The 23,015-nt window shown below is 44.8% G+C and overlaps 1 protein-coding gene across 1 annotated transcript in view; it reads right to left on the reverse strand.

The window, feature by feature from the left end:
- Nucleotides 1-23,015, reverse strand: part of dync1h1 (dynein, cytoplasmic 1, heavy chain 1) — a 38,794-nt gene that overhangs the window by 4,022 nt on the left and 11,757 nt on the right. The window contains exons 16-72 of the mRNA XM_047393251.1: nucleotides 22,451-22,570; nucleotides 22,122-22,361; nucleotides 21,882-22,037; nucleotides 21,662-21,775; nucleotides 21,460-21,570; nucleotides 21,166-21,375; nucleotides 20,656-20,802; nucleotides 20,403-20,569; nucleotides 20,099-20,272; nucleotides 19,294-19,648; nucleotides 18,946-19,140; nucleotides 18,583-18,865; nucleotides 18,382-18,482; nucleotides 18,127-18,286; nucleotides 17,113-17,353; nucleotides 16,837-17,020; nucleotides 16,534-16,746; nucleotides 16,215-16,453; nucleotides 15,974-16,130; nucleotides 15,374-15,598; nucleotides 15,061-15,291; nucleotides 14,843-14,983; nucleotides 14,506-14,739; nucleotides 13,426-13,632; nucleotides 13,217-13,338; nucleotides 12,939-13,104; nucleotides 12,696-12,859; nucleotides 12,482-12,611; nucleotides 12,256-12,389; nucleotides 11,629-11,743; nucleotides 11,382-11,543; nucleotides 11,012-11,226; nucleotides 10,726-10,930; nucleotides 10,462-10,635; nucleotides 10,228-10,347; nucleotides 9,548-9,668; nucleotides 9,179-9,374; nucleotides 7,317-7,434; nucleotides 7,018-7,233; nucleotides 6,734-6,946; nucleotides 6,263-6,390; nucleotides 6,025-6,178; nucleotides 5,791-5,937; nucleotides 5,557-5,707; nucleotides 4,243-4,496; nucleotides 4,009-4,143; nucleotides 3,827-3,921; nucleotides 3,562-3,736; nucleotides 2,343-2,418; nucleotides 2,106-2,266; nucleotides 1,825-1,936; nucleotides 1,675-1,735; nucleotides 1,462-1,585; nucleotides 844-957; nucleotides 591-761; nucleotides 280-497; nucleotides 91-194 (exon numbers count right to left, since the gene is read on the reverse strand). Of these exons, the coding sequence (XP_047249207.1) occupies nucleotides 91-194; nucleotides 280-497; nucleotides 591-761; nucleotides 844-957; nucleotides 1,462-1,585; nucleotides 1,675-1,735; nucleotides 1,825-1,936; nucleotides 2,106-2,266; nucleotides 2,343-2,418; nucleotides 3,562-3,736; nucleotides 3,827-3,921; nucleotides 4,009-4,143; nucleotides 4,243-4,496; nucleotides 5,557-5,707; nucleotides 5,791-5,937; nucleotides 6,025-6,178; nucleotides 6,263-6,390; nucleotides 6,734-6,946; nucleotides 7,018-7,233; nucleotides 7,317-7,434; nucleotides 9,179-9,374; nucleotides 9,548-9,668; nucleotides 10,228-10,347; nucleotides 10,462-10,635; nucleotides 10,726-10,930; nucleotides 11,012-11,226; nucleotides 11,382-11,543; nucleotides 11,629-11,743; nucleotides 12,256-12,389; nucleotides 12,482-12,611; nucleotides 12,696-12,859; nucleotides 12,939-13,104; nucleotides 13,217-13,338; nucleotides 13,426-13,632; nucleotides 14,506-14,739; nucleotides 14,843-14,983; nucleotides 15,061-15,291; nucleotides 15,374-15,598; nucleotides 15,974-16,130; nucleotides 16,215-16,453; nucleotides 16,534-16,746; nucleotides 16,837-17,020; nucleotides 17,113-17,353; nucleotides 18,127-18,286; nucleotides 18,382-18,482; nucleotides 18,583-18,865; nucleotides 18,946-19,140; nucleotides 19,294-19,648; nucleotides 20,099-20,272; nucleotides 20,403-20,569; nucleotides 20,656-20,802; nucleotides 21,166-21,375; nucleotides 21,460-21,570; nucleotides 21,662-21,775; nucleotides 21,882-22,037; nucleotides 22,122-22,361; nucleotides 22,451-22,570 (9,556 nt within the window). The remainder of the gene's footprint in view (nucleotides 1-90; nucleotides 195-279; nucleotides 498-590; nucleotides 762-843; nucleotides 958-1,461; nucleotides 1,586-1,674; nucleotides 1,736-1,824; nucleotides 1,937-2,105; nucleotides 2,267-2,342; nucleotides 2,419-3,561; nucleotides 3,737-3,826; nucleotides 3,922-4,008; nucleotides 4,144-4,242; nucleotides 4,497-5,556; nucleotides 5,708-5,790; nucleotides 5,938-6,024; nucleotides 6,179-6,262; nucleotides 6,391-6,733; nucleotides 6,947-7,017; nucleotides 7,234-7,316; nucleotides 7,435-9,178; nucleotides 9,375-9,547; nucleotides 9,669-10,227; nucleotides 10,348-10,461; nucleotides 10,636-10,725; nucleotides 10,931-11,011; nucleotides 11,227-11,381; nucleotides 11,544-11,628; nucleotides 11,744-12,255; nucleotides 12,390-12,481; nucleotides 12,612-12,695; nucleotides 12,860-12,938; nucleotides 13,105-13,216; nucleotides 13,339-13,425; nucleotides 13,633-14,505; nucleotides 14,740-14,842; nucleotides 14,984-15,060; nucleotides 15,292-15,373; nucleotides 15,599-15,973; nucleotides 16,131-16,214; nucleotides 16,454-16,533; nucleotides 16,747-16,836; nucleotides 17,021-17,112; nucleotides 17,354-18,126; nucleotides 18,287-18,381; nucleotides 18,483-18,582; nucleotides 18,866-18,945; nucleotides 19,141-19,293; nucleotides 19,649-20,098; nucleotides 20,273-20,402; nucleotides 20,570-20,655; nucleotides 20,803-21,165; nucleotides 21,376-21,459; nucleotides 21,571-21,661; nucleotides 21,776-21,881; nucleotides 22,038-22,121; nucleotides 22,362-22,450; nucleotides 22,571-23,015) is intronic.

The raw sequence follows: 23,015 nt of genomic DNA on the forward strand, positions 1-23,015 counted from the left end.
CAGAGAGTTTGTCAATGTTTGATTGCGTTAGGAGAGAACAGATGCAGTAGTCCTCTGGCTGCAGAGGACAGATGAGCGGTCGACGCCTACCCTGAGTGGTGAGCAGGACCTTCTCTGCGTTACTAGGCAGCCCCAGCCAAGATGGAGTCTGAGTGTCGGGGAGCAGCTCCACCCAGTGCATGAACTCTTCACGCCTGAAACCACATCAAGGTTTTTAGAGTCATTTTAAAACATTGCTTTAATGTTGGTGATGTTAAAATCACGTCAAACGTCACCGACCTGATGCCATCTGGCATTTTAATGTCCTTCTGTCCGTCAACCTTCAGAGCCAGTTTGAACTCGCTGTCAAAGCTTCTTTTGGTGAAGATGCGATCCAGGAAGGTGATGAGCAGCCGCTGGTCGAACTCGTTGTCGATGCGGCCGCCGTAGATGGACTGGGCCATGAGGGTCTTCAGGGCCGCCCAGGGGATCTTATCTGGCGCGATGTTCTGACGACCCTGGGTATTCGTGTTCAAAAGAAGGCAAACTTGTCAGTTTCCAAAACCTGCCAATTTAATTTGGCTGAAAATGGAAAATGCGTGTGACTCAACCTTGGCAGTGTCATCCAACCAGGTGTCAATAGTGTCACAAGCAGAACGGAGATCCGACTCTCCAAACTCGTACTTCTTGGACCAACCGAGGGGCGCGTAACGCAGGCGCTCCTGGATGACTGCGTGGAACCAGGCCAGGAGGAAGTAGAGACGTGCCCGCTCATTGGGAGCCTTCAGAGGAAACAAATGATTAATGGTAGAAAAACCAACGTTCTGCTTAATTACCGCTGCTTTACTGTCAATGTTTCATCACCTTGCACATGCGAGCCACCGGGATGCTGCTGAAGGTCCGGAGCATGTTGGCTTTGACACCAGGAGGAGGCTCAAACACGAAGATACGCCCTGCACGGAGCAGGTTCACCGGAACCTAGGGGAGAGGAAACTGTACTGAGACTGTCCTGAAATATGGAATAATCATAGTGAAAATCCGTCTCTTCTAGTTGATTCGTTTCCTGATAAAATTAAGGTTGCTAAAGATGTAACGATATATGAAGAAGGACAAATAGCAAATAAGACTAGTTTATGTTTGACCTAGTTTCATTACAACCAAACTAATACACTTTGCTGAACATAACATATATAAGTGAAATCTAAGAATATTTCTACAGTTTTTACTGTTCACCGGCGACACAAACATATGAAGAACAAATCAGTTACTGCAGATGATGGGAGAAGTTAAAACGTTTGGTGGATCTTACCAAGTAAAACAAAAAATGATCTTTGGTCTTTTTTTTAAACCAACTCACCGATTTCTGATAAATTATCCTAAAATAGAACGTTTCTGAATTCAAACATGTTTCAGTAGTCAGTCAATTCTAGAAGTCATGTAAAATGATATTACTAAATATTTTTAATAATAATGATGTTTTACCTTAGGGTTGATCTCCATTGTGAGGAAAAGTCTGAAGCTGGCATGAGGCTGCATGGAGTGCAGCTTCTTCTCTAGTTGCATCAGCCAACCGGGGGCCAGGTGGACGTTCTCCAGCATCACCCACCTAACAGGAAACAAAGGAAAAAACACTCAAATACACGAACAACTAGATGAAGCGCAGATCCTCACAAACGAACAAGCAGCATTAGTCACCTGCCAGACTTGACAGCAGTGTTGATGTCTCTGTCAGCCTTGTTGAAGCCTTCAGCTGAACCTGTGGAGATGTGACACATGCACACAATTAATTACCTTCAACAAGCCCCTTTGTTTATGTGTCTACAGGTGTGTGTGTGTGTGTGTTACCAATGGACACAGAGGTGATCTGTTTGTTCTGTTCAGCAGCCAGATCTCTGACCAGCCCGCTGGCATCATAACCCGGCACAGAACACATCAGAACTGGAGTGCTGGGCTTCACCTGCAGACACAGCAACAGAGCCGTCGGCTTTAGGAGTCTTTCTGTCTGCATTTCATCTTTACAAGCTTTCTCAGGCTGAACTGGTTTCCTCAACTGGAATTAGGGAACCACACCTCCCCACTGGGACAAAGTCCAACAGAAAAAGAAGGAATAAAATATTCAACAATACCTCACTGTCCACAATATTAGCCAGGTCAAGAGGCTGCTCGATGATGTTCATGAAGGTCTCTCCCAGTACTTTTGAGACAAAGATGTGGGACATGGCCAGTAGCCGGTCGGGACGGAAGGTCTGGATCAGCAGCAGCATGTGCACAGCCTGACCAATGGGAGCTGAAAACAGAAACATGAATGATAGGTCAGGGCAGGTCATGTATTACCGGTCAGGATGGCGGATTAATCTACTGACTTGATTGCTTCTCCTCTGACCACAGATAAGGAACAGACAGCTCTGGAGTGTTGCTCTGGATCCACATGAAGAATTGCTGAGGAAACAAAGTCATGAATGTTTGGTTATAATTTGTTTACAGAATAAGGAAAAGAAATGACAAAAAAAGACTGATGATAATTGAGAAAATGAGGTGTTTTCTAAAAATAAGGGATCTACAATCAACTTTTCACACAAGTAAGCCTAAAGGTAGAGGAGCATCTCCTGCTGTCAAACAGTTAAAGTGGCTTATATGATATTAGGAAAACATGCAATAATACTGGAAAACGTTGCTATAGCAACATTACTTGCAATAAATAATCAAAATGTGTTGATGTCTTTCAGCTTTGGGTTCATAGCAGACATGGTACCCAGAAAATGAGTCGCTTCTCCACCCACTGGAACAAAAGGTTTATTTAATACTTCCTTCCCAACAACAGGGTTGTACTAATAATGTTCTGGCAGTAAAACAGCTTTACATGATCAATGGCTTCACCATTTTACCGCCCAATTGATTGCTGGGCTGCATTAAACAAGTATATCACCTGCATAAAGAGCTTGAACGCATGGCGGTTTAATAATTAGCCAACACTGTCTTCTAAAGGGAATTAGTTTATTTAAGGGAATTAGTAAAGGGGGCTGAAGACAGAGTCTCTTTTTTTTTCCACTTCACAAATAAGCACTGTTTTTAACATTAATGTATTTTTATTTGAAACTTTTAGGTGTTGGACGTACTAATCTCTCATTAATTCCAGCTTTAAGGGTTTTTGTTATTTTGTTGTCCTCCTGTAAAGCACTAAAAGCACATCTAAAAACAAACTGTTATTTACAAAGTAAAAGACCAACAACTAAACAAAAAAAAAACAAGCCAAATAAAAATAATAAAGTAGCTCAACTTGAATTGGAAGCTGTTGAAAAGAAAAGAGTTTGAAGCAGAGCTGAGACCCTTCCTGGAGCCGTTACGCCTGACCCGATCTCTGATGAAAATGGATGGAGCTAAACAACTAAACTTGTGTTGATTTATGAACATAATGAAACACTGATATCTGCAGTTGTATTGTCAAAACGTTTAAGGGGTTTTATAAGGCCCAGTAAATAAACAAACTGCATTTTGTGCATGAAAATGTTAGAGGAGGAAACACATTTATTTCCAAATAAAGAAGGACATGTCACTCTGACAGCTGCCTTCATCCCTGCTCACCTCGTCAGCTTCAACTTTGGCCACCAGGTCCTTGAATGCTGGCAGGCGGCTGAGTCGGACCATGGCCTCGCACTGTTCTGTGGTCAGATCTTTTACTTTGGGCAGCACCATGCCCGTCAGGACGATCTCCTTACCACGCAGGAAGTGCTGGAATTCTGCATCATATGACGGCTCACTGGACACGGAAAAATAATGACTAATTTACCCTTTATGAAATATTTTTGCTGTCAGTATATTGGATAATTTGCTCCGTTTTTTTTTTTACCTTGTAATGCCCTTCAGGCTGATCTTACCCAGCAGCATGGCAAAGGTGATGTGGTCCTGGTGCAGCATGCCCCTGGCTACTCTGTTGAACACCACCTAATATGACACAGACCAGACAAACATCTGTTCCACGTTTCATGGCAGAAGAAAACAGATGTAATTTCAAAAAGATGTTCTTCAAACCTGGAACAGATCCTTTGTGATGAGGGCAAGTCTCTGCGTGTGATCACTTATGCCCTTCAGGTTGGCGTTCTCATAGAGCACAGTGTGGTACGTGTCCAGGAAGAAGTGGAGAGAGTACTGGTAGAGGAAGTGCATCTGGAAGGAGATGTACACAGTTTATTAGTTTGGTTCATTCATACAGCTGAAAATATTGAAAGAAACAAGTTAAACTGAGCAGGAGGGATGTGATGATACCTGGTTCAGAGCTTCCATGGTGAAGTAGATGCTGCTGCAGGCGGAGGACAGGGACAGATACTGCTGAGACACCGCTTCCACCTCAGCCATCACGATATCCGTCTCCTCCACCTTCCTGGTCACCTCAGCTGCCTCCTTCTTCAGGTTCTCCAGGGTGGTGATGATAGTGTCATCATCAAGGATGCGACCCTTCACCTCGTTTAGGGCCTGCAGGAGGGACTTTTCCAGCTGACGGAGACGCAGTTGGAACTCACCTGAAAGCAACAGGAGGAAATTTATTGGACTGAAACAGTTCCTTGTAAAACTGTTCAGCATCCTTGAACTTTATCACATTCTGCAGCTTTGCAACCTTCATGTTATGGGGGATGTATTATAATTGACAGGCGAACAGAAGAGAGCATCATTGAGAAGTAGAATTAATCTCATCAGACGTCTGACAAACATTTGTACTCGACCGTCCTGAGTGAATATATTATGAACACCTTTCACTGCGGTTACAGCTGCAGGTCTTTAGGGGTTTGTCTCCAGCAGCTGAGACTGAAACATTTGACCGTTTTTAGCTCAGGTTCAGTCATGTTGGATAAACAGCATCTGAACAGTAGTTTTCCACGTCATGCCACAGAGTCCCGGTTTGATTAAGCTCTGCACGTTGACTCAAACACATGAATCGGTTTTGATCTAAACCGTCCCATCTGAGGGTGGTTGTTCTCCTGGAAGATGAACCTCCACTTCAGTCTCAGGTTTTCTGCAGCTTCTAACATGTTTTCTTCCAGGGTTTAACTCCATCCATCTTCCCTTCAAATCTTCCCCACAGCATGCTGCTGCCACCACCATGCTCTACTCTAAGCAGGGGTAGATTATTTCATGTGAGCAGAGCATCTTCTACCACGTTTGCTTTGTCCCCTACATGACCTGTAGCACACTGCAAACAAAACGTTTTATGGATTTTTTCTTGTCACTCTTCCATAAACACCAGGTTCCTTAAGGTTGGATGTCAGATTCTCCCACCTGAGCTGCAGATCTCTGCAGCTCCTCCATACAGCCATGTCTTCCAGGTTTACATTTGTACCATAGCCATGAGATGTTGAAAGCTTGGGATATTGTTCTAAAACCTAACCCTGCTTTAAACCTCTCCACAACTTTCTCCCTGACCAATCTGCAGGGTTCCTTGGTCTCCATGATGTTCTTTGTTCTCTAATAAACCAACTATGTGTTGGTCTGACACAGTAAATCCCAATAAAATACAGTGAACTCGACAGCGACAGCGTGACCCTTCCAGCAGGCCGTCCTCAGTCTAGTTTCTGTCCATCTTACCCTGCAGTTTAAGGAGATCTGAGCGTTTCTCATCCACGTCAGGTCGCTCAGCCTTCAGGACCTCGTTGAGACACTGGCTCTGAAGGCTGCTGCGCGTCACGGTGAAGTTCACAAATGTAACACGAGAGCACAAGTCTGGGGGGAACTCAACCTGCATGAACATCAGACATTGTTCATTAACGATCAAACTTTTCATCCAACCTGTTTGAAATTGAACTAAAATCATCTCCTTACTGTTGGGTCTCGTGTGGAGAGGAAGATTACAAATGATGGAGACAGGTCAATGTCCTGGTCTCCCAGGGTGATGAGGACACGGCCTCCAGTTCTGCGCACCTCTCTGTTCAGCACTGGGTTCAGGATGGGGTCATAACTTTCTACGTCCTGAACAGAATCACAATAAATGTGAGTTGATGAATTTGAGGACATTGGCGTTTAATCATAGAAGGAAATGCCTGCAGTTGCTCTTACCTGGACCAGCAGCGGGTTTCCGAAACGCAAGGCGCTCTCCAGGTTCTTCCTGAAGGCGTCATCTAGGAAGCTTGTTCTGGTGATCTTCCGGTCCTTGTATTCATTCATTATGAACTCTGTGGCCTGGCCTGATGGGTCGATTATCAGGGGGTACCTAAAGCAGATGAAACGAACCAGGAATCAACTCCAGATCAACGATTAATGGCATTTTGGGTTTCTTGAGAAGACGGGCACTAACCTGTTGAACCGTTTGAGCATGATGGCGTTTTCGGTACACAGATCATCAGCAGGGAGGGAGTTGGCCTGCCAGCGGAGCCGCTCGTCAGCATTTGACAGATATTCTGTTCTTGCAATATCTGTTCGGAACTGGGTGAGAAATTAAAGCCAGTGAGAGTTGGAATCATGCAGAACCAGGTTTAAATATAATATAATGAACGCCCAGGAAAGCTGTGTAAAAAAAAAGCTTCAAAGACATTTAATTAATCTCCACAAAAATACAACTACAGAATTTAAATTGACTTGAGTTAATCGATTACTTCCTGTTTTCCCCGGTGTATAAATATGACATGCAAGTACACAAAAGGTTACAGAAGATAAAATAAAAAAACAAATCTCCAAAGGTCACGGTTAGAGAACTGCAGCAAAAGTTGAACTTCTGGGGTCACCGTGTCTGCATAACAAGCATAGGATCTTTAATGGAGTTTAATACCTGGATGTTGGCCTGCTGTAGGTGATGAGACCAAGTTGTAAACAAGTTTTGTCTCATCTGCTGTTCAAAGTAGCCGGCGTAAGTGATGAACGCAGCAGAAAGCAAACAGTCTCCAACGATGGTGGACATCTGGTTCTTGAAGGTTTCGCTGGTCTTCTCCCAGCGCTCCCTTTCAGCAGAAAGACTCTTCAGCAGGGCTGTGCTGCGGTTCACCTGCAGGAACGAAGCAAAAGTAAGAAAGAAACTTCCAGAACTTGTTAGTGAGACGGACACGAAACGTGTACCTTTGCTTCCACTGCAGCCAGATCAGCCTTGATGGCCTGGGCCTCCGAGATGAGCACAGCGTACTCCTCTTTGTAGCGGGCGATGCTAGCCTCCAGGTCCCTGATCATCTGCTCCACTTCCTCTGCTTTTGTCTTGTTGTCCTTTGCATCATCTTCCAGCTTCTGCAGCTCGTTGCGCAGAGGCTCCACACGTTTCAGCATGTCAGCATAATTGAGCTAGAGGAGTGAAGATATTTACTCATTAATTGCACTTTTGTCTGATTAGCAGGTTCATTTTTAGAAAGGTTAAGATTACAGACCTGAGCAATGGCCCATTTCACCATAGGGCCACAAGCCAGTGAAGCTCTGTTGACCTGGTCGTAGTTGTAGCTCGGGTTGGAAAGGTAATTCTTCTTCATCTTCTCACGGATGGAGTCACTAAGGTCAAACATGTCGTAACAGTTAGAGCCGGCCTTCTTGAGGAAAAGATGTGTTAGAAATGATAATAAATCACCAAGAATTAAGAAGAAGATTATTGCGACATTGCAGATAATTGTTTCAATCAAGTTCTTCATAAAAACAATTAAAACCTCCACCAGTCTGCAGCCTACCTGCAGGCAGTTCATGTTATCGCAAATTAAATTATGAGATTAAGTTTGGGAGAAAATAGAATCAGAATCAGGGTTCCTGCACATTTTTCATTTCTAAAACTTCCAACTTTGTTGCTTTCAGAGCAGTTAAAAAAAAAAAAAGCTTTAACTTTAAGTACAGATGTTTCTACAGTAGTCAGGCTTTAAATATGCAAACTGGACGTGCTGAAAAACCAAAGACTAAATAATGAACTATTAAAAAGTAATTCTTTTAGTAATTCAACCTAAAAAGTGAGATTTCCATGTTATCGCTTCATTGCAGAGTGATGTATGTATTTAAGTGTTTAATTCTGTTAATTCTGAGGATTCAGGCTTAGAGAGTTCATGAAAATCCAAAATGCTGTTTCTCTGAATATTTGAATATTGCATCAGACCAATAAAAATGACTTTATTCCAGAAATCAGGGCCTACTGAACAGTTTGTTCATGTTCTACTGAGTATCTGCACTCAGTACTTTGTCTAGGCTCCTCTTGCATGAATTACATGGAGGAGCCTCTCAAACATGTGGCTATCCCAGTAACGGCATGTTTTTTTCCCCCATAGCTTATCCTTCCACTCAACTTTCCATTAATATGCACTGACACAGTACTCTGAAAAGCCAGCTCATTTAACAATGATCTTTTGAGGCTTACTCTCCTTATGGAGGGAGTCTGTGACTCTCTGTTGACAACTATTAAGTCAGCATTCTTCTCTATGATTGTGTAGACCACAATAACATTTCTGCATTAAAATTCCTTATTTATTGGTCTGATGTAATTTTCTAATTATCTGAGAAACAATTGTTTTTGGGGGTATTCATCAGCTCTCAGCCAGAATCATCAAATTTCACTGGAATAAAAGCCTGAAATATCACTCCTTGGGTAATGAATGTTATTTTCAGAACTGAATTACTGAAATAAATAAACTTTTCAATTCAATTTTTATTTATTTTTGACTTGTAGGGTAACCATGACGAAAGTGGAAGTAAACGTCTGAGATGTAGCCCGTTTGGACCAACTGGTTTTTGTCATTTCAGATACTTAATTAGAAAGGGAAAAAAGTCTGGAAATACAAATATTGTCTTTTTCCATACTTATCCAGGCCTGAAAACCTGTAATAAATGTTCAAAAAACAACTGCGTAGGAACCCTGGTAATTTTCTGTTAGCACTGATTGGATCTCATCGTTTCGTTGCGTGAAGACCAAACCTCCTTCCTGACCTCATTTCCTCAGAGGAAAAGTTGACTATGCTGCTGATGAAATTATCTCTGATAATAACTTGTCTGATTTTTTTCCAGTCACTGGTCTCCTCGCCCAGCATGAGGCAGATAGACTCCAAGGCCAGTTTAACCGCACCTGGGGGGTTGGTCATGGCCCGTACTTCTACCAGATGTTGCCGCTTAATAGAACTCACAGCTAATTAAAGAGGATGAAGAAGAAGAATCAGGGAGTAGGAGGAAGAGGAGTGTTGGAAACAAACCAAGAGAGAGGAGAGAAGGAGAAAGGCAAAAACATTTAGTGGACAAGCACAGAAAACATTTTCTCTTATTTCACCTGATTTCTTCAGCTGAGAAGTTAACAATGGTGGGGATGAAGTTCTCCCTCATGATGATGGAACGGATCTGCTTCCAGTCAGTTGTGCTCTCTCCCAGCAGCAAGCAAATGGACTCCAGAGCCAATTTCACGGCTGCGGGTGGATTGGCCATGGAACGCACCTCCACCAGGTGCTGCTTCTTTATAGACTTAACAGCTAACATTCAGGATGGTAATGAGAAGGAAGATGGGCAATGATGGAGGACGAATTCGAACAGAAACTAGTCGTTAGCTGGGAGCCATGTTTACACAGAGATATGCATAAAGGCAGTTGGTCCACTGCCTGCAAACACTCCAAAACAAATTAGAAACATTTAAAGACAAAGTTACCATTCTGAGCCTCAATGACAGCAGGCTCCACCTGGTCCAGGTCCTGTTTGACACTCAGCTGCTTGTCTTTGATCACCTCCTGCTGCTTGTACACGGCTTCCTGAATCTCCTGGCTCATCACCTGGAATCAAGTGGGAAAGTACGATTTAAATAAATTTCATTTCGCCTTTCCACCTATATGAAGAGGTTTTTCCCCACTTTCGTAGAACAAAAAAGCCTTTTTCAGTCACGCCCACTAAAACAGGAAGGCTGGGATAAAATGAAGACTGAAGGGTCAAGCTGATCCTGGCGTTTTTTCTTCAGTGTCTGAGCCAAATGAAGGACAGAACATTCCACTGTGGATGCTGCCTGACTAAACCTTCCTTTTATCCACTAAATGGAGCACAAGGTTGAAATGTGTTTTTAAAGGCCTAAAGACATGTGGGAAAACCAACGGTAGACAGACTCAGTTTAAGAATCATGGCAGATGTATCCTTGGAATAATTTTGTGGTCAGTATGCTACCTCTCGCCTGGTAAACGCAGCGTCTAGACAGGTGTTTGGATGGGCGAGTGTTGCGGCAGAGCAAATAGAGAGACTAAGCTTCTAGTGACTTCGATGCAGCCAGGTATCGCTGCAGACTTCATTTATCAAATAAATCTGATATCTCGCCCAGCCCGGATGACATTTCTTTCAGTCTACCTTTTTCTTCTCAGCTTCCTGCTGGTCTTTCACCATCTTCTTCAGCTTGTCATTAGCAGCCGCATTCTTAGCCTCCAACTCCTGGCTCTTGATTCTCAGATCACGGCGAAGCTCCTCCACCTTGATGAGGAAACACAGATACCGTCAGTGCAACAAACTAATGGAAAACGTGTGGACTCTCAACCCTCGTCATTTGAGGATTTTAAGGCAGTAAAGCAGGAGAGTCGGTTCAACCTGATCGACTGTCTCCTTGATCTTGCGGAGACCAACGTTGAGATGCATCTGCTGCTCCTCCAACTCGCTGCGCTTCTCATTGAACAGGTTGGCATACTGGTTTATGAAGTCAAGGTAGTGGCGAGGAGTGATGGCAATGGTGTGACCTCCACGCTTGGCCAGGCGATTGTTAGCCTGGAAGATTTGATGAAGAGCAAACTTCAGTAATAAACAAAACAGACAGACTTACTGCTCATCATTAACTCCTGGAAACCTGATTCTCACCTGGTGAAGAGTTTGATGAACGAACACACAGCCGTTGACGATGGCCTCGCGGTGAGATGGTGGCTGCGGCAGTTTGTCGTAGACAATGGGCATGTAGTCTGGAACCTTGTAGTTGGGCTTCTCCAGATCCATCTTGCTGGTAAACTCCTTACCCACCTGATAAAGTGCCTCTGTTGACCAGTCTCCAAACCAGTTCAACACACACCTGAAGCCAGAGTTTTCAATATTAACACAATTTTAATCCACTGTTTTTCCTATCAAGCTGGTATTTCTGATGAGCCTGTACCTGTTGAAGAGGGCAGGAGATGTGGCGGCCCTGTCCTTCAGGCCCTCTGATGAGGGATTCATGGTAAAAACAACATGGAGGTTTCTGATGACCTGGCTGGTAAACCATTTGTACAGCTCCTCGTGAGTGTCAAGCATCAGGCCTTCTTTCTGGGCTCCCTCCTTACACTGAGTCATCAGGGTGGCATATTCATCTCCCTCAAATAAACCAGGGACCTACAAAAAGCCCCAAAAAGAACCATAAAAAAGTAGAAAAACATGAACAAACTTACATTTGTTTAAAATTTTAGAGAATATTTCCCCTGCTTCCCAAAGTATAAAGAGCAAATGGAGCAGGAAAACATTTGCTGCAGTATAAACAATGAAGTCACCTCTCCGTTGGCCAGCAGCGTGTTCATCCTCTCAAGGAAACCGGAGTCCAGCACGTTGGACTCATCCATGATGAAAGCAATCTTCTCATTCTTGCACCCTGAGCGACGCAGCACTGTGCGAAGGTCTTCGTCAAAGTCCTCCCCGGTGTACTTCCTGTGCACCTGATGACGTGGAACATGAATTATCAAAGAGAGAATCTAATACATTAAAAGAATATCAAACGATCTTGGTTTTTACAGCACCAACCTTAATCTGGTAGACGCTCAGTCCGTTCATCCAAGCCACAAAGCGGGAAAGTGTCGTCTTTCCTGCACCGCTTACTCCAATCAGCAGGAGGTGGCCCTGAGGCTGACGGAAGATGCTACAAATGGAAAGACGAGGTTGAACCTTCATCCTAGATGTTTGAGTATTAACCATCGTCCAAAGGTGCTCATATCCCTTAAACATGTTCATATTATGTTGCAAGCTTTAATGTATTTTATTGGGATTTTAGGTCAGACCAACACAAAGAGGAACTTAACTATGCAGGGTTTCCAAATATTTTAACAAAAATCGAAAATGTACAACCCAGCCTGTCCAATTACCTTCAGAAGTCACCTAATTAGAAAATAGAGCCCAGCTGTGATTAATTTAACCTCAGTATAAATGCAGATGTTTTGTTTCTGGCCTCAGCGGTTGGTTAGAGAACATTAGTGAACAAACAGCATCATGGAGACCAAGGAACCCAGCAGACAGGTCAGGGAGAACGTTGTGGAGACGTTTAAAACAGAGTTAGGTTCTATAACAGTATCCCAAGATCTGAACATCTCACAGATCTGTGTTCAATCCATCATCTGAACATGGAGAGGATGAACCATCTCCCAGAACACTCACCGGTCGATTCTAAGGACGTGGTCCAGGACCTCATTGAAGAGCACCAGAGGGACGTCCAACTCCTCCTCATAGAAGACCTTCAGACGGGCTTTCACATAGTCTCTCAGTTCCTCCTGCTCAACTGGGATGTAGTCCTAAAACACAAATAGAAAAACTTTAAAACTACAAAACAAAAACTGATGAAACAGAAGTAAAATAAGAAAATAAGGGCTCACAACCAATCTACCTTGGAAAGCCAGTTGCTGTAGAGGATCGGCCTGTTTAGAGCCTTCTCCTTATCAATGTTAGGGAAGTGTTTGAGAGCCACCATGTCGATGTTTTCATCCGTCCACCTTCTCTCATCATCACCTACAAGCCTAAAAACAAAACCAAAGAATCAACCCATTTCATCTCAATAGTTCCTCACAGAGTCTACACCACAACCAGTCAATTTCTCACACCTGTCCTGGAAAAGACGGAGCGCCTCGTGAGCCCAGATACGGATCAGCCCTTCCACAGGAAGAGTTTCAAGTGGGCGCAAGGCCTCAAAGATGCCCCTAACCCAGCGGGTCATCTCTCTTGGAGAATAGATGTAGTGGGGTTGAATGTCCTGGGTGAACCGCTCCTGAAGGACGGGAGGAATACAACAGGAATTAAAAACAATATGATAAACAGCAATGCTGACGTTGAGTCCACTCCTCTACCTGAGACATTGTGTAGAACTCGACCATTGCAGCTGTAAGAGGCTCGGCGTAGGTTCGCAGAGACGGGATGAGACGTAGCATCGCCCGGTTGAAGGTTCCATAAATCTGGGTAAGGGAGGCGGGGCCTGGATAGTCCACGTACACCACAGGAACGTGACGCAGGAACCTGGTCAGAAAACACCACAATGGAAAGGTCATTCATAATGCATTTTTAATTTTACTACTAGTAATACATGAAACATGGGTATGTGTGGAAGTGCCAAGTCTACATCCAGTACCTGTGGGTAAGAGGCTTTCTGCCAGGATCAGTGGGAGGATTACAGGCTCCAACGAACTGAATCCTCTCCAGTTTAACCCAAGTCTGGTCTGAGGTGCGATAGAAGCCTCCATGTTCCACCATCTACCAAAAACACGAGGAATTAAACACTCTGCCTGCCGTAGGTCTATATTCACCTGTAAAACTGAGAGCAGCAAGCGTGGGCCATACCTGTCTGAGGAAAGAAATGACTCTCTGTGTGCCGTACTTGTCCATGTCCGGCAGATTGATCTCGTCACAGAACAACACCAGCCACTTGCCCAGCTGCACGGGGGCCAGCACCACACCGTTGGGGGTCCGGCGGTACTCGCAGTAATGGTCGAAGGTCTTCAGCAGGAGTTCAGGGGTGGTGGCGCTGGAGAAGTTCAGACCAACAACCTGGTAGAGAGCAGTAGTACAAAACTGTTGGTTTTCTCCCTGATTCAAATCTTTATGCGCCTCAATCTCATTTTGCTGAGTGTCTTGTAACATTAGGTCATTTATAAGGAAAGAGAGATAAACCACGACCTCGTTTTGAGATAACAGTTATATTATCTCTGCATAACAAACCTGCCGTCAAGTTCATCTAATTAGGTGAAGAAACAGTTTCAAGCTTGTTTCCTTATGATGAAATTAGTCTCTCTACGTGAAGAAAGTCTTGATTTCTTGTGACAACTGTTCAATTACGCCATTATCTCAAGATGTCGGAACATCAATTCCAGACATATTGAGGTAACTTATTTATTTCAAGCCCAGAATCATGTCAGGAATGCTGCACAGGTGGACGTACAGTTAGAGGTTATTCCTGAAGGTCCTAAAGGAGTAGTTAACAATCACACTGGGTATTAAAGCCCAACTATTCATTTCTGTACCATAATCCCCAGCCATCTAGAAAAAATAAATAAATCATATAGATTTGAGATATTTATTTCCCATTTCATAAACTATCATATTAAATGAATCACTTCAGGTCCCACTGTTATCAGCTTTTACACCGTTACCGTTTATAATCAGTCTGAAAATGACTCCACTTTTCTCAGATGGAAACAAAGATTCTTTAATTCTGGAAATGAAACAAAGGGTCTGGACTTTAAAATGTTTTTTTTCTGTTTGGTACCATTTTCTCCAGATTTCTAACCCAATCGAGACTTTTCAAGACCACAAGGAACCCAGAACATAGTTAAAGTTGTTACCCCGTGACATGTGAATAGTAGTTTTTACTATTTTACCAACTGACAGGTTTGAATGTTTCATTTTGGTCCAGTGCCTCACCTCCATATCAGGCAGAGCCCTGAGGGCACTGAACAACGTCATAGTCTTCCCAGAACCTGGGGGTCCACACAAGACTAGCGGCTTGTGTTCTGCTAGCCACGTGTAGAGCAAAGCTTCATGGCGAACTGTGTCCAGAGTAGGAACGACAACATCTGGAGATGCCACCTTGTGAGTTTCCACCTCAATCTGGGGCACTTTGCCCTGCCAGGACTGCCACTCGCCAGAGATGCAAACCTGAAATAATCAAAATGAAAACATGACGGGTTTATATCTTCCACTGACTCCAAATGAAAAAAGATTTAGCCAATATCTCATCACATGTAGAGTAAAGCTGCACCTCATAGTCAATGATGGGAACATTGGGAGCAGAGGGGAGGGGCACAGTGGTGATGCGTCGGATGTATTCTCCGAGTTCTGCTCTCATTTTCAAACGGCCATCGCCAGAGAAGGACCAGAGAACGGCGTAGATCAAATACCTCTGCAAGGTGGACAAAATGAATAAAATGGAACGACTCCCGGAGTAAATAAGAACGTGTGTGGAGATCAGAGCGTTACCTGCATGTATCTCTCCAGCTGATCAATGGGCATGGGGAAGTCTGGGTGGTTGTTGTTGTACTGAGCCACGTTACGGCAGGCTTGGTGCAGCATTGAGAACAGTGAGCCCAAGCAGCGCAGGCGGGTGAAGTCCATGATGTGCTCCATCTTGGAGGCATGCTCCAAGGCTTTGATTACCAGGCCTGTAGAGGTGAAGTACGGCTGCAGGATCGCTGCAGAGTCCCTCTGGATCTAGATCATAAACAGAACCTCAGTAAAGATTCAATATTTAAAACACACCAAGTGTTTACGTATGGACCTTCAGACACTTTACCTGCAGCATAGGCGAAGCTGTCTCCTCCTCATCCTCAGTGCCTTTTCTCTTCCGCTCTGCTTCATCCTCGCCCTCGTCCAGAGGGATGCTGCGAATGCGAGCCAGGAATTTGTTGAAGATCATGTCCGTGCTGAGGACATCTTCGCTGAACCAGACCATGCCGCAGCGAGACACAGTGGCGAGGGTTGCATACTTTAGGTCCTGCACCTCAAACATCACACGGACCTGGACAGACACAGCGAAGCAAGGTAAAAACAAACCTAAAGCATCATGCTGTGATTGTATAGACTGGGCATGGGCCGGCATGAGATCTATATAGGCCCATCTGATTAAACAGCTTCATAAAGAAATGAAATGGTATATTTGTTTGGGTGGAGCCTGTAATAAAAGTTATGGAGCTCTTCGCTTGTAGGCTGTACCTCGTAAAGAACTGCAACTATCCTCCCTGTTAACTAGAGAAATGTGACTGGCAGTGTGTTCACACAGGTAAGGCAGGGATAGCGGCTACCTTTTAAAACCTTGCAGTACGTTGCCAGTAGAAACCAGCCCACGCCCAATAAAAACAGCTCCAGATCAGAGTTTAAAGTGCCGTGCTCTTACATTTGGCGGTAAGCTCAGACGCTCTCCATTTGGCAGAGTGAGCAGCTTGTTGTCATCGAGCACAGAGTTCAGATTTTCAACCCACTCTGGGTCGACGTCGCCGTCGAAAATGATCCACTGGCGCTTCTGCAGCTCACCTCGGACGTTGTCGATTATCCTGAAATTAAAGGAAATTCATCGGATCCAGGATTGTTTGCTTTAAAGACGGTGATTTGGGTTTAGGGGTTTCGATGCCACTCACTTCCTGAGGATGTGTGTGAACAAGCCGTCGGTCCATTCGCGGGTGTTTGGGTCAAGAGTTCCATACAGGTGGTCCTTGCTGATGGCTTTGGGGTCAATGATGTGGGCCACGCCCTCGACCCCCTCCAGCCTTTCCAGGGCTTTGAGGAGCACCCTCCATGCCATGGTCTTCCCACTTCCAGAAGGACCCACCATCATTAGACCATGGTTGATCTGTGTGATCTGGTAGAGCTGGAGCACCTAGAGTAGGTTTAACATAAAGAAGGTTAAACTCATTGGTCACATGAATTCATCTTAATGTCAAGGTGCATGAACCTTACCTTCTCCACCCACATGCTGCCAACATCATCGCCGTCTCCGTAGGTGAGGTACATCTCGCTGCAGACCTTCTTGAGCTCCTCCCTCAGAGCGGTCATCTCTCCTCGCTGATACTGGACTCCAGGGAAGACGTCGGACAGCAGGCTGAAGAGCAGAGGGATGTCCTCTGCCACCAGCTTGGGGACCATGGTCTCGCACACGCTCTGGATCAGGATCTAAAGCAACAAATCCCCCAAAATCCAAATTTAAAACCATAGGAATGATGCAACTTGACTCTCAGCTTGATGTGACTTCAGTTTTTATACCTCTTGTTCAGGAAGGTTCTCTGCAATATCGTTCTCATCAACAACCTCTCCACGCTCCAGCTTCTCCCGTTTGATTTTCTGGATCCGCTCGCGCTTGACGTTACCAGCGCTGATCAGCACGCTCTTCAGGGCGCGGAGACCAAAGTCATAATGGCTCTGAGACGACAGCTGCTCGTCGCACAGCCTAAGGACAAAAGCAGGAGAATTAATTAGAGGGAGACATGCTTTATGAATCTTCTCCAGATTGCTTAAATATGGGTTAAACCTGATACACACTTGAAGAAGGGTACGATCTTCTTGGCGAGGATCTCGGCTGTCCGGAAGCCCTGAGAGTAGAGCATGACCTGAGCGATGAGCTGCCGGTCAGGCTTCGTCATGGCCAAGCTGCGGAACAGCTTCTTCAGGTTGTCAGGCAGGTTGGAGCGGCCAGCGTAGCCGGGGTTCATGGTGATGAAGATGGCCATGTCAGGGCTCACCTTCACCTGCTTGTTCAGGAGCTCCGTTGTGACAGGCACACCTGAAGCAGAAGGAAAAATCATACATTGTTCTCAACTTTCTTTTGTTTCTTATTCAACAAATACCTGAAGTGGGGAGGGCTTTAATATTCAGCCCCAATGATTTCTTTTTCCAGCTCAGACAGATTGAAGAGTGTCTTTGAACATCATTGTTTAAGTCTTTCCACAGATTCTCAATCAGATTTAGGTCTGAACTTTGACTAGGCCATTCTAACATCTGTATATTCGGTGATCTAAACTATCCCATTGTGTCTCGTTCTTCTGCAGAAACAGGTTTTCCTCCAGGATTGTCTTGGATTTAACTCCATCCATCTTCCCATCAAAGTTGAGCAGCTTCCCTGTTCCTGCTGAAAAAAAGCATCCCCACAGCATGATGCTGCTACCACCATGTTTCACTGTGAAGTTGCCAGTTCTTTGCTACACTTTGTGTGTAGATAAAAAAAAAAAAATAACAGTAGTCTAAATTAAGCAGAGCACCTTCTACCACATGTTTGCTCTGTCATGTCAATGAATGAATTGATCAGAGCTCTGTGAGATCTTCAAAGCTTGGGATACTGTTTTAGATCCTAACTCTGCTTTAAACTTCTCAACAGCTTCCTTCCTGTCCTGTCTGCTATGTTCTTTGGACTTCAGGATGCAGTTTGTTCTCTAAAGAACCTCTGAGGCCAGAAACAGAAAAAATAAATTCCACTGAAGTTTGTGGTTAGTAAAATGATGTATAAATATTTGTGGAATACATTAAAATGTGATTCTTTCGGTCACTTATTGTACATACTCCTGTCTCTGTTTTGGTTGCTGTGCTCCCTCAGCGCCACCTGGATGTACTGGACCTGCTGGGAGACGGCTGACAGCATTCTCTCTTCCAGACGATTGAACTCGTCGAAGCAGCCCCAGGCTCCCACCTGACACAGACCCACGAAGATTCGACCCATGGCCTGAAGAAAAGGTAACCACAGAAATGATGTGGATGTTATGTGGATAACAGTTTTAACATTTAACTAAAAGAAGACCTGGAACAGTCATGTTGCACCTGGAAGTCGAAGGTTTCATCACAGTTGAAGACCAGGACAAAGCGTCCAAGCTGGTGTCCAAGGGCTTTCACAGACTCGGTCTTTCCGGTGCCAGCAGGACCTAGAGGGGGAAAAAAATTGAGTCAAGATCCGTGTTTAATATTAAAACATATTTTTCTATCTGTAGAAAAGGTCATAGAAATGCTTCTCTACTTCCATACCAAACGGTGATCCACCAAGACGGGCCTCCAGAGCCTGGGTCATGGTCAGATAGCAACGGTCTGTCAGTGGGGTCTGAACCAGTTTATCCTGAACACCCAAGTACTCGAAGCCGTAGTTGAACTTGGCGTTGGCCATCTGAATGGACAGCTGCTGCAGGACATCCGTCTGCTTGGGGTCGAAGTAGAAGCGCATCTGGCTGAGCCACTCGAAGGACTTGGGATTGTCAATCTTGTTCTTGATGAGAGTCCTCGTGACGTCGCGCTGGTGCACCAACTCTGTGATCTGAGAACGGAGTGGAAGTGGGATTTTCAGACAGCTCATCTTCAAAATACAGTTTCAAGCGGATTTGAAACTCCTTTTACCAGGTGCTCCAACTTCCTCCTGCGGAGAGGAGGTTGCTCCATCAGCACAGTGTCAGCCAGCACATTGAGAGTGGCCTCGACATTCGACAGGACTCCCTGCATGGGTGACATGTCGCTACCACCGGAGATGGTGGTCAATGCAGATTCGATGTTCTCAGACCAGGCGATCTGGGCGGAGAGGACCACCAGCTGGGCCTAAAAAAAGTGCATTTTTAAAATAAAACAACATGTGCTATAGATTTACAACAGATACAGGGGTCAGGCTATGAATGAATGAATAAATGAACAGGAAAATAAAGTTCATATTTGTTTTCATATTTTTCCATTAAAAGTTCTCCCAGTTCTGACCTGGTAGCGATCAATCCAGTTAATGTACTGCATCAGGTCGATGGCCGTCCCCTCGTTGAAGGCCATGACCTCAGTGACTGATTCTGCGAGCAGCTTGGCCAGAGTCACTCTCATCTCCTTCTCCACCAGCGTCAGCCATTCGTTGATCTTTGGATGCTCTGTGATGGAGACCGGCGTCTTGTAGAGCACCTCCTCTCCCTCACGGGAGGAGATTCCCAGTACCTCAGTGTTGTCTTCACTTAGCAGGATGCTGGACACTCCAGCAAACATCTTTTTGAAGTGTTTCTGAAGTTTGGCCACATTCTTGCTATTGCCGATGATCTCAAGCAGGTCCTCGTCTCCCACAAAATAGAACCTGTCAGTAAGAAAGGGGGATTTAATGAGAACAATCCAGGATTTATATCTGGAAAATACGAGACTGAATGAGGGATGGAAGAAGAACACGACCAACTTCAACGAGAAACGAAAGAACGTTGGAAGGAAGGGAGGATGAATGGTGAAATCTATCTCCAGTCGTACCGACCACTCAAAGTGCTTTAAACAAGAGTCACACTTGCAACCACACACATGTCCTACCAATGCACAGATCAGTAGGAAACCTGTTGTTGAGCACCTTGCTCAGGGGCACATAAACATGTGACAGAATGAAACCTACAACTGTCTGATTCCTACTACTAGGATGGATGATGGGCAAGCTGACACACTTAACTTTTACAAAATATGAAATAAAAACTCAACAAAATGTTTACTGTAAACATAAACAACGGCACCGTACATTCCTCCCTCCCTCTGGATCTTTTCATACCTCGGGAATGAAGATCTCTCCCTCTCCAGGTATTCTCCCAGAGCTTTCTGGATTTTTCCCAGCAGGTCAGCCAGTCGCTCCAGGGATCTCTGCACTCCCTGTATGTTCAGAACATCCATGACCAGAGGAGACTTTGTCACCTTCTTCATCAGGGCCAGGAACTCTGTGCTGATGCTGCAGGATAAAGACAGGAGACAGTGCTGCTTCAGTAATGAATTAAATACAAATTGCAATCTTGGGTGTGGTTTATTTTTTGAGTCTATTTAACATAACTGACAGCATTCTAAATACATTGTGAGCTCACCTCTGGAATCTCTGTGTTTCTACAGGCAGCAGATGTTTGATGTCCGCGCTGCCTGTGAAGATGCCTTCCAGATACACCCAGCGCCTCTGGACGTCGATCCAAACATCAAACAGAGCCATGATACGATTGAGCTTGTCCTCCCAGCTCAGAGCGTCTTCCTCAAACACCTGAAAAAGAAGAAGAAAACATTGTTAAAATATTGTTGAACCTTTTCAATGACCGGTTCAAATGTAAAGAGCATAACTGTCCTTACCTTGTAGTAAGGAGACAACTTCATGGCCGATACGCTGTTGATGTGTTCCTTGACCTTGTTGAACAGGTCATCCCAGCCTCTAATCAGACGGCACTTGTTCTGGTAGTTCACCAGGTCCAGTTCATACGAGTTCCACACCTCACGGATCTGTGAAGATCAGAAAGCTGTATAGGTCAGGGTTCCTGCACAGCTTCCAAGACAAAATTCAATGTTAGGGACAAATGGGTGGATCGTTTGACAGACAGATTGACAGAAGCTAGACAGCTATACTATATATATATATAACAGACAGATGGAAGGATGGACATTCAGGCCAACGAATAGAAAGATGAACAAACCAAAGGATGGCTAAATTAATAACTGGATGGACAGATTAGTTAATCGACTGATGAAGAACACTAGATGGTTGTGAAATTCCAGTCTTCTCCAGACTGTAGGAACCTGGTTGGTTGTGATAACCTGCAAACACTGAACCTTGCAGGTGCACATCAAGCTGGCACACTGTCTCACCTGTTTAAGGAACTCCTCCAAAGCCATCTCTCCTTGAGCCACCAGGAGAACATCTTTCACCACCATCTCGTTCTTCTGCAGATCCACGTCCCAGATCTGTCCCAGTGTCAGCTCTGAAAGCACCCAGTTCACATGCAGGCGCTTCATCAGCTGCTTCCAGTGGCGATCCTTGAGAGCCTCTGATTTAAGCTCAATCACCAACATGTTGATCTGGAAAGAGAAGGAAAGGGAAGTGAGTTCTTCTTCTTATAAAAATCACAACATGTGCTAAAAGTGGACAGCCTGTTTCCTGACCTTTAGGTATCCCTTCAGTAGCCTCTGGACATACTCATAAGAAGCATATTGTCTCAGTCGTGCCTGGAAGTTCTTCAGCTGGTTCAGAAGAGCATCCAGACTCTGGCGAAGCTGCACAAACATGCAACAACTTTGGGCACAGCAGGACTCAGAAAACATGTCCAACAGTGAACATTACTGGGATTTGTATTTGTTGCTGTACCTTACGAGGCTGCACAGAAACCCATGGCTGCTCTTTCATTTGGTCGATTTGCTCCCATACCTTCGACAGCTCAGACCACACCTCTTTTAGGTCATGCAGCTCCTCCAGTGCCACCTTAAAATGAGATCAGAGGGTAGAAATGGTCAAAATAATATTTTTACTATTATTTGTATTTCAAATGAGCACCTAACCAACATTTCTTCGTTCATCAAGGTCTTACCTGCACTCTCTCTTCACTGCCGCTGAGCAGTCCAGTATCAGTAAGCTCCAGCGCCTCTTTAGCACGAGCACACTTCTCTCTCTCCACCTTCAGGCGGCTGAAGTTGCCTTCATAGATGGTCAGAGACTGAAGGGCTTCTTCAGGACGCAGATTTCCCTACAAGAAGAAAAACAAAGGTCAGACCCAGAAGAATCAGGTGTTTTTTTGTTGTTGTTTTGATGAGGAACATGTTTCTCTTACTGCAACGGGTTTTGTCTTCTCCCAGTCATTGAGGAGGTCTGTGGTGCGGTTCTCCACAGCTTTGTCTTCCTGAACAATCTTCATCTGAAGGTTGGCTACCTGCTGCTGGATAGCAGTGTCTTTGCGCTTCATGATGTCACTGAATGCACCCCATTCACCTTCGATGTTGTCGATGTACAGCCAAGATGGAGGGAACTGGAAGCGCTGCTTCTCCAACAGTCGCTGTCCATTACGGAACAACTACAGGAGAAACGTTGAGACTAAGCTTAGGAGGAGACGTGCAAACACTAGAGCCACACTATAAGAGCGCACTGAATGCAGGTGCTTACCTCCACATTCTTCTCAAACTGCTTGATCTTGCGTTTCAAGGTCTGGACATACGTGATGAAGTTGACGGCATCTGAGGTGCTTGCCGTGTCCACAGAATGCTGTTCAAGATCTTGACGAGACTGGGAAACCAAAGGAACATTTCTGTTACGAAACAATTACTGTAAAAATCAAGAGATGCACTGAGAAATCAGCCGGCGAACCAAATCTGCCAGTTTTTAGCGTGGTCGTCAGACTGGTGACCGGTCTGTTTGAAGCTGAGAGAACCGACCTTTTCCGATCCATGAACGCACCACGTCACATTGACAACATCACCCATCTGCTCCAAAGCTGTTACTGAGAGAATGCTCTCTTTTTAGTATCTGTGAGGTGTTTAAAATGAAAGCATTTTCAACAACCTGTCTGCGGTTCATGCAGGCTGTAAGAGACCAAGACTTTCGGAAGATAACAGGAAGGATGAACAGAGCACAACACAATTAAAACTTTCATTCATTCATCTTCTATACCGCTTACTCCATAGTGGGTCGGGGAAGCTGGTGCCTATCTCCAGCGGTCTACGGGCGAGAG

Source organism: Girardinichthys multiradiatus, chromosome 19, assembly GCF_021462225.1.
Source record: "Girardinichthys multiradiatus isolate DD_20200921_A chromosome 19, DD_fGirMul_XY1, whole genome shotgun sequence".
Lineage (NCBI taxonomy): Eukaryota > Metazoa > Chordata > Actinopteri > Cyprinodontiformes > Goodeidae > Girardinichthys > Girardinichthys multiradiatus.